Raw genomic sequence first — 10,403 nt, forward strand, 5'->3', positions numbered from 1 at the left:
CAAGAGACACACATTGCTGAGTGAGACACCGAGGGACATGCACTGCTGGGAGAGAGACTGTGAGAGACTGTTGGCTGAGGGATGGTGGGCTGGGAGAGAGGCTGAGCGTTCTTCCAGAACTTTAATTGTAGCCTGGTGCTTCCCTAATAAACCCCGTAATCTGTGAGTTCTGTGTGGTCACTGCAGTGAATTATCAAACCCAGGAGAGAGGTGATGGGTGCTTTGGGAGGAACGGCTGGGAAAGGGCTGGAGGGAGGGAGCATGTCTGGCCTTATAGGAATAGCCCTTGGGTTATTGATGGTGGCTCTGTCTTCCTTTTGTGGGGTTAGAGGAAGTTGGAACATGTGGCCTCCTTGCCCTTTTAGCAGTTGGAAATTGTTCTCTTTTAGTGTTTTATATATCCCATCCCACTGTCCTCTCGCCTGCATGGTTTCTGTTGAGAAATCCGAGCTCAGTCTTATTGGTTGCCCCTTATAGGTAACTTCGTTTCTCCTGGGCTGCTCTTATGATTCTTTCTTTGTCTTTGGTTTTGGTGAGTTTGATGATGATATGTCTTGGTGTTTTTCTTTTGAGGTGTATCCTGTTTGGGTTTCACTGGACTTCTTGAATGGATATATTCTCATCTTTCAGCACATTAGGGAAGTTCTCTTCCAACAAATCTTGGACAATTTTCTCAGTGGTTTCATTTTTCTCTTCCTGTTCTGGAATTCCAATGACTTGTAGGTTATTCCTTTTGATGATATCCCACACGAACCTTAGGCTTCATTTTGTTTTGATCTTTTTTCTGACTGATCCTTTTCCAAAGAAGTATTTGGGTATTTGTCTTCAATCTCATTAATTCTGCCTTCCATTGCATCAATTCTACTCCTTTGTCCTTTCAGTATATTACCTATTTCTGACAATTTAGTATTAATCTTCTGGATTTTTATCTGTAGATTTAGAAACATTTCTAATTTTTCATTGATTTTGTCATTTTGTTCTTATATTTTCTTCCAAAATTCTTCTAGGGTTTTGTCTGTGTTTTCCTTGGTCTGTCTCTCAATCTTTGAAGATATCTAAATATAATTCTTTTGAATTCCTTATCAGGGAGTTCCAATGCTGTGTCTTCCTCAGGGATGTGCTTTGCGTCTGTATCCTGGTCCCTTGTTTCTCCTGCTGTATCTTGCTTCTTTGCATGGACTGTGATGCTCTGTTGTGTCTGAGGCATTGTGAAGTTTTTGTGTTTATATTTAATTGGTGATTATATGTTGGAGTGACTTGCCCACAATTTTTGTTTTCTTTGTATATTATCTATACAGGGAGGGTACTGTGCTGTGCTCCTCTATTCACTAGTTGACAGCACTTAGACACTCATCACCTGTCTCCTTTCCTTTGTCAGCTTCTCATATGTCCTTGCTGACCCTGGCAAACAGAACCTGTTCTTAGGTTCCTGGAATCCAAATGAGAATGCTATCACTTTAAAATCCAAAATGGTTGCCACTTATAAACATTCAAAATGGCTGCACCCTCAATCACTTTAAGTATCCAAAATGGCAGCCACGTGTAAACAATCAAAATGGCTTTGCCCTCCGGACAGCAGAAAGTCCACAACTCAGGTTGTCTCCCTCCTTGCTGTTTCCCTTCCTAGTCATAGGCCACCAGAGCAGTTTTCCCTGCAGCCCTTGGTGACTGGGACTGATCTTTAGGTCAATTTTCAGGTCCCAACATCACTTGGAAATATTCAGGCTGTTAGTCTCATCAGAGTAGCTGATAGTCCAGAGCTCTGACAATCTCTGTACTCACTGTTTTCATTCAGGTTTTTCCACTAGTTGGTGCCTAATCCACTTCTGCATAGTTTCTTTCAAAGCTCAGGGTTCCAGGATTACATTCTGTATCTCTGTCAACTGGTTTTTCTTTTCTTTGTTGAAGAGGGTCTGTGTCTCTTGTCTCTCAATACCTCCATCTTACCAGAAGTCCCTATTTTAAGGTTCTTAAACTTTAAAAAAAAAAAAAAAAACTGTACTGAAGTGGTATAATGTCAGTTGAAGGTAGAAAGTGATATTAAATATGTACACTATAAACTCTAAAAAGCAAACCAAATGCACTGCTGTCAAGTCACCCTTCCTTGGGTTTCTAAAGCGGTAGAAGTAGCTTGCCCAACCTTCCTTCTGAGGAGTGGCTGGTGGGTTTGAACCACCAGCCTTCTGGTTAGCAGTCAAATGCCTTAGGCACTATGCTACCAGAGCTCCTATAAGCTCTAAAGCAACTACTTAAATACAAACCAAGAGTTGTGGTTAATAAGGCAACAATAGATAACATGGAATAATAAAATACTCAATCCAAAAGAAGTAGAGGGCGGGGGGGTGGGGAGGGGAAGGAATGGGAATAAAGGACAGGACAAACAGAAAATAAATAACAATAATGTACATTTCCTAAACCTAATCATACCAATAATTACATTGATTGTAAAAGATCTAAATACTTCAGTTAAAAAGTAGATTTGTCAGATTGGATTTTTAAAAAGCTGTCTTTAAATATAAAGGTATAAATATGTTAGCTGTGAATGAATGGGGAAAAAAAAGATATTCAATACAAACACTGATAGAAATAAATTTTTCAAAAAGAGAAACAAAGTTGGAAGACTAAGACTAAATGATTTCAAGACTTGTTATAAAGCTATAAAAGTCACGATAGTGTGGTACCGATGTCAAGATAGACAACCAGACCAGCAGAATGTAATAGAGAGTCCAGAAACAGAGCACATGGGTATGGATCACTAATTTTCAACACAGGTGCAAAGATACATCAGTGGAGAAAGAAAGTATTTCAACAAATGGTGCTGGAACAACTGAATACTCAAATGCAATAAATAAATAAATTTTGATCCACCCCTCATACCACATACAAAGGTAAAACTAAAACTATAACACTTCTAGAGGAAAACAGGAGTAAATGTTTGTGACCTTGCGTTAGACAAAGATTTCTTAGATATGACACCAAAAGCACAATTCATAAAAGAAAAAAACTGACAAACTGGAATTCATCAAAATTAAAAACTTGAGGCATTGGTGGTTGGGTGGCTGAATCCTCACTTTCCATGGAAGAGATTCAGGTTCAATTCCAGACCAATACCTCTCAAGTGCAGCTAACACTCACCTGTCAGTGGAGACCTGCATGTTTCTATGATGCTGAACAAGTTTTAGAATAACTTCCAGACTAAGAGACTAGGAATAAAGACCTGGAGATCTACTTCTAAAAATCTGCAAATGAAAACCTCATAGATCATAATTGTTTCATCTGCAGCCAAACATGGGAATGGCTCAGGACTAGAGAGCAATTTGTTGTATTGTGCATGGGGTCACCATGAGTCAGTGGCTGGCTTAAGGGTAGCAACAACAATAACAACAACTATTCAAAAGAGATGTTTAAAAAAAAAAAGAGAGAGAGAAGTCAGATATGGAAATCACACATTTGATAGAAGACTTGTACCAGACTACACAATTAATTCTCAAAATCCAATAATAAGAAAATAAAACATCTCAATTAAAAATGGGCTAAGGATTTGAACAGATACTTTAAAAGAGATATATAAATAACACATGAGATGAAAAGATACTCAACATTGTTAGTCATTAGAAAAATACAAACTAAAATCATAATGAGATAGTGCTAAATGTCTATTTAAAGGACTAAAATTGAAAAGAATAACCAAATCAGATATGGGCATAAATGCAGAAACAGGAATTCTCAGACACTTGGTGGTAAAACAAGTTAGGAAACAGTTTGGCAGTTTCTTAAAAAGTTAAACAAAACACCTACCATATGATCTAACAATTCCACTCCAGGGTATTTATCCCAGAAACATGAAAGCAAATGTCCGTGTAAAGACTTGCACCTGAACACTGTAAGGGTAAAAATAGTACCTAATAAGGATAAAAAAATTCTTTCTAACGCAAGGCAGGGGGGAAAAAAAAAAAGGAAAGATTCCCCCTCCCTTCTCTTAGAGTATTTACTTACAAGGAAACTGGTAACTCTAAATTCTTTCTCTGCCTCTTTGAGATGTATGTAAATTTAAGAGCTAAGTAAGCCTCTCCAATGGGAGCTCTGGTAGCTTAGTAACTAAGGCACTTGACTGCTAACTAGAAGGCTGGTGGTTCAAACCCACCAGCCACTCCTTGGAAGGAAGGAGGGGCAATCTACTTCCGTAAACCCAAGGAGGGGTTGCTATGAGTTGGGTCTGACCTGATGGCACGTAACAACAACAATAAGCCTCTCCATAACCCAGCCATGTCTTTCTCAAGGACCTGGGAGTCATCACTTGGAAATGTAATCATCCAGGAAGATAAGGCCCCAATCTTCCAGTTTCCTGGAAGGAGAGTAGGAGCCTTACTATGGGTGTGTCTGACTCCAAGTTGCAAACCTACCTCCTGTCATAAGGACATGAGAAAAAAAAAAGTATTTTTCCTCCAGATAAAGGCAATTAGCAAACACAAATGGCCACCCCAATTACCAGGTGACTTTAGGATGAACTGTGTGTGATAAATGATGCTGTCAGTACTCTTACTTGAGGACTAGTTATGCTTGAGAACATACATACAATGAATTTCACCTGCTTGGCTATAGAAAAGGGTGAGATTTTTTCTCTTTTTCAATCTCTTTAGCAGATAGCCTATAATGCACATCACATTCTGGATTAATGCTTATTCAATAATAAAATTGTTTTCTTTCCCTTCAACCTTTGTGGAGAAGTTTCCTAGGTTAGCAGATTTTAATTATATTTCTCAACAACATTCACAGAAGCTTTCAGTGTAATAGCTAAAAACTGGACACCAATAAAATGTCCATCAACCTGTAAAGGCTAACAAATTGCTGTATATCCCTACGTTAGAATACTACTCAGTAATAAAAGGGGGTGAACTACTGATATGTGCAATGATAAGGAATCAATCTCAAAATAATTATGCTGAGTAAAAGAAGCTAGAAAAAAACATATACTATATGATTCTATTTATATAAAATTCTAAAAAATGGAAACTAGTTTCTAGTAACAGAAAAGCTATCAGTGGATGCTTAGAGATTGGAGGTAGGGAAATGGAATTGGGGGAGATCAGACAAAAGGATTATAATGGGGCATGAGACAAGTTTTGGGGGAGATAGATTTGTTCATCATCTTGATCCAAGTTTTATGAGAGTACAAAAACGTTAGCAACTTATATACTTTAAATATGTTCAAGGTTTTTTTGTGGGTCAATCATACCTCAATAAAACTGTTAAAAAATAAAGAAAATTAACAATGTATTTCAGAAATGTTAAAACATTAGGGAACATCCTTTCTTTGAACAGGAAAGAGTCAAGATTCAAATTCATGACCGTTATCTATAAAAGAGGAGTCCATGGGTGGCACCAACAGGTAAGCACTCAACTATTGGCTGAAAGGCTGGCAGTTTACACTCACTGACAGGGATCTTAGAAGACAGGCTTTGAGATGTGCTTCCAAAAGGTCACACCCTTGAAAAACTTGTGACAGTTCTACTGTGCACAGAAAGGGTCACCATGAGTGGGAACTGACTGGAGGGCAAAAAACAGTGTCCATAAAAGGTGCTTTTTTAAAAAATGTATAAGGTGTGTAGTGCCTAAGGCACTTGACTGCTAACCAGAAGCCTAGCAGTTCAAACCCACCAGCCATTCCTCGGAAGGAAGGTTGGGCAATCTACTTCCGTAGTGATACTGCCTTGGAAACCCAAGGAGGGGTCAGTATGAGTCAGGTACGACTCAACGGCACATAACAACATCAAAAAAAAAAAAAGGAAACCTCACCTTAAAAAAAAAAAAAAAAAGGTGGTGGTGGATATAGTAGAGGTTTGTCCATTTATGTTTTTCAAGCCTAGTTCTAATGTAATCTCTTTTTCTTGAAGCCTTTTCTCATCAATCCAAGTACAAAGTGATTATTCCTTCCTGTGAATCACCACATCACTTAATTACATTACTTTTCAGATATTAATCCAATAAAATCATCCATCTACTCATCACACCTTTATTAAGTAAGTGCCTAAGGCATTTGACTGCTAACCAGAAGGCTGGCAGTTCAAACCTACCAGCCATTCCTTGGAAGGAAGATTGGGCAATCTATTTCTGTAGTAATACTGCCACGGAAACCCAATGAGGGGTCGCTATGAGAAGGATCCGACTCAACAGCAGTGAGAGACAGGTGGGCCAGAAACAGGCTAAAATATCTCTCCCATTGCCATGGAGTTGATTCCAACTCATAGAGACCCTATAGGCCTGAAGGACAGAGTAGAACTGACCCATAAGGTTTCCAAGGCTGAAATGTTTACAAAAGCAGACTGTCAAATATTTCTCCCATGGAACATCTGGTGGGTTCAAACTGCCAACCTCTGGGTTAGCAGCTGAGAGCTTAACTCTGTATCACCATAGACAGAGGCTAAGTGCTAGAAATACAAAGGTGAGGAGGGCATAGTTTTCCCCTTGTGAGCCTCATAAAAACCAAAAACCAAACTCACTGCCATCGAGTTGGATCGGACTCATAGCGACCCTTCCTTGGGTTTCTGAGTTGGCATCAGTACAGAAGTAGATTGCCCAACCTTCCTTCCAAGGAGTAGCTGGTGGGTTTGAACTGCCAGCGTTCTGGTTAGCAGTCAAATGCTTTAGGCACTACACTACCAGAGCCTCCTAGGATGGTGCAAAAATCAGGTATATTTTTTAAATTAACAGTAACACACTGTAACAACTGTTTTAAGAAACATAAAAATTAGTAGAAGTACACAAAGAAAGAAATTCATTTTGGCAAACATGCTATCTTATACTGTAGTGATTTGTTCAAGACTCTATGTCTCTACCAGACTAAACACTCCCTGAGAACCAAACCAAAAATCAAATTCACTGCCATCTAGTCCATTCTGACTTATAAGTGACCCCCATTGGGTTTCCAAGGCTGTATATCTTTATGGAAGCTCAGCCTCATCTTTCTTCTACAGAGCAGCTTGTGGGTTCAAACCACTGACCTTTTGGTTAGCACAAATGCCTTAACCACTAAACCACCAGAGCTCTTTCTCTGAGAATAGGGACCATGAAGTATTCATTTGAATGATCTGCCAAATTATACCTACCACAATACCTGGCATGAGTATTGTGAGTGAACGGATGGATGGCAGATGGATAGGTAGGTGGGTGGCTGGGTGGGCAGGTGGCTGGGTGGATGGATGATGAATGGGTGGATTTCATAGGCATCTATTCTTTGACTAGAAGGCAGAATCACCATGCTGCCAACTTCACAGTTGAGTTTCAACTCTTATCTACTCTGTCAACAAAGGCATGACAATCATGGAAAGACGACAAAAATAAAACCCAAATCGAAGTTCCCACAATCCCAAAGGAATAGCTAACACCCATTATCCCAGTGAAGAAAAGATGAATAGAGTAGCGAGGGGAGAGCTGGTCAGCAGAAATCAAAGACAAGGTATATAGAGACTGATGATTCACAGTCCCACCAGAGTTCCAGGGAGACCCCGGTTCTCTGTAAGTATCACCATCAGGTGTTTCTCTGTCCAAAGGTACATACGTGGACGCCAGTCACATCATCTCTTTAGGAATCACACCAATTATCATTGTGAAAGCAATTTTTGGAGATTAAATTTTCAGCTTTCTGTTTTCCCAAATTATCACAACTCCCCTATCTGTGATCAATTTCTGAAGGATCAGGAAAGTGGAACAGATAACAACTATGAAAAAAATGTGAGAACAGGGTGATGGCAAAGCTTATTTCTGTCACTGTGATAAAAATATTTGCAATCATTGAAGTTCAATTAGGAGAAAACTAGCACAAAATGAAAAGGTCTCAAATTACAATGGAAAGATTTGGATTAAACACCAAGTGGAAATCCCTTCTAAAGCTAAAGAAATAGCTTCTTTAGACAGTGTAATTCAACATGACAAGAATAATTTCCCTCTGAAAGATAAGGCAAATTAGTTTTTTATACTTACATCTAAAGGAAAAACAGGTCTCAGAAGGGAAAAGCAGTAGAGATTTATTTAAATCTGTCAGGTATCCACCAGCTGGTCAGATGGCTCAGGGGATGACAGGTGCACCCTGGGGCTCAGTGGTCCTCCTGAGCCCAGAGTCTGGGGTCTGCCAGTGGGCCTCGTGGGATTCTTACCTGTAGATAGGGTCCTGCATCACCAGCATCTTGCTCTCATCCCACGTCCACTCCTTTTTCTGCAATAAAAGAAGCTGTAAATGAATAAGTTAGGCTTGTCCTCAGCTACAGAACCGGGGCATACACTGAGTTACTAATGCTTATGCAAACACATGCATTTTGCTCCTGGCCTTTTTTCCCTCTAAGGGGCCCAGAGTTGATTACTCAAAAAGGACAAGTGGAAAATGTCAAGTGTCTAGTTTGAACAGCTTCCTTCAAGCACTTCAGAAGAGTATCTCTCCAGGGTGCTGAGGGTAGGCAAGAGTTGAGAAGACTATCGGCAAGACTCTAAATCAGAAATTCACTGAGAAATCACCAGAAAACAAAGACTGTGCATCATTCCAGAGGAGTGGGAGTGGCAGGAGGAACAAAAGAGGAAAGAGGGCAAAGACAGGCCTTTGAGACACTGTGAATGATGCTGTCAAATGCAAATGAAATGTAGGTCTCACCCTTCCTCCCTTGAAGAAGGGGGAGAAAGTCCTACACAAGCCTAGTGAGTTGACTGGGGCATTTACAGAGTTACTCATAAGAGGATAGTCATTCTGGCTTTGAACCTAACTTATTGTGAACACAAAGGAGACCCCTTCAGTAACTGGAGAGGAGGCTAGAAATGAAGAGTGGAGAAAAAGAGGATTCAAGTGCAGTACTGGAGTCCCCAGGCACTTGATGAGGAGAGTAGCACCTCCAACCTGCAGAGGGTTGGATTCAGGTCCAACCCTAGGTGCAGGGACAAAGAAACCTGCTTGACCTCACAAGATTTTGTCACAGAGACAGTGCTGTCCTAACTAATCAGGGAAGATTGCTCTCATCTCTTTTTGAAAGAGAGAATTAAGAGAAAGAAAAAGGGCAAGAAGGTTATATTAATTATTGCCTAACAGGTGCTTAATGAGAGTTTAATGAGTATGTGGGTTTCTCAAAAATAATGTACAAAGTGGCCACTCTCAGGACCTATCAAAAAACCAAACCAAACTTACTGCCCTCAAGTCAATTCCAACTTACAGTGATCCCCTTTGGGTTTCTGAGACAGTGAATCTTAACAGATGTAGACTGCCCCATCTTCTTTCTGTAGAGTGGCTGGTGGGTTTGAACCTACCAGGATTTGGAAATTGCTAGGCCTCAACCAGGGACTACTGGGGGAAAAGGTGAGGTGGAGGGGGCGACTTTGTCTAAGCCTTGAGGGTGACATCAGAAAGAAGTGTTTCTACAGCAGCTTTACTAAAATGCAACATTGTACATATCTGGCATGTACACACACACACACACACAGAGCGTTTGATCCTGAATACTGATTCCACACAGAGAGGTGGATTTTAGAGCACTTTACAAACATTCAAGAGCAAACATATTTGCTGTTATAGAGACAAAAATTTAGATAACTAAGAATTCATTTAAAAAAAAAAAAAAGATGCCTCCCTATGATTGCTACTCACTGCTCTATGATTTTATTATATAAATATCCTCTTTGGTGAAGTGTCTATTCATATCTTCTGCCCACTTTTAATTGGATTATTTATCTTTTTGTTGTTGAGGTGTTGGGAGTTTTCTATAAATTCTAGAGATAAGTCCCTTCTCAGATATGTCACTGCCAAATATTTTTTTCCCAGTCTATATGTTCTCTTTTGACTCTTTTGCAGAAGCCTTTGGAAGCACATAAAAATTGAAATTTTAGAAGGTCCCATTCATCTAGTTTATCTTCAGCTGTTTGTGCATTTTGGGTTATGCTTGATCGTCTATTTATGGCATATGTTAGGGCCCCTAAATTTGCCCCTAGTTTTTCCTTGAGGGACTTTATAGTCTTAGGTTTCACATTTAATCTTTGATCCATCTGGAGTTAGTTTTTGTGTATGGTGTGAGGTATAGATGTTGTTTCATTTTTCTGCAAATGGATATCCAGTTTTGTCAGCACCATTTGTTAAACAGACAATCTCTTCCCCATTTAATGGATTTCAGTCCTTTATCAAAAATCAGCTTACCATAGGTCAATGTATCTATTCCTGGGTTCTCAACCCTATTCCATTGGTTTACGTGTCTATCGTTGTACCAATACCAGACAGTTTTGACTACTGTGGCTGTATAGTAGGTTTTGAGATCCAGGAGTGTGAGACCTCCTACTTTAGTGTTCTTTTTCAGTAATGCTTTGCTTATCCGAGGTCTCTTTCCTTTCCATATAAAGTTAGTGATTGGTTTTTCCATATCCTTAAAAAATGTTGA

At 39.6% G+C, this 10,403-nt stretch overlaps 1 protein-coding gene across 1 annotated transcript in view; it reads right to left on the minus strand.

Moving 5' to 3' along the window:
- Positions 1-10,403, minus strand: part of LOC103194374 (carboxyl-terminal PDZ ligand of neuronal nitric oxide synthase protein) — a 560,749-nt gene that overhangs the window by 169,178 nt on the left and 381,168 nt on the right. The window contains exon 4 of the mRNA XM_007937765.2: positions 8,154-8,212. Within this exon, the coding sequence (XP_007935956.2) occupies positions 8,154-8,212 (59 nt within the window). The remainder of the gene's footprint in view (positions 1-8,153; positions 8,213-10,403) is intronic.

The sequence above is a fragment of the Orycteropus afer genome, unplaced genomic scaffold, assembly GCF_000298275.1.
Source record: "Orycteropus afer afer isolate SDZICR_OR568_19922 unplaced genomic scaffold, OryAfe1.0 scaffold00044, whole genome shotgun sequence".
Lineage (NCBI taxonomy): Eukaryota > Metazoa > Chordata > Mammalia > Tubulidentata > Orycteropodidae > Orycteropus > Orycteropus afer.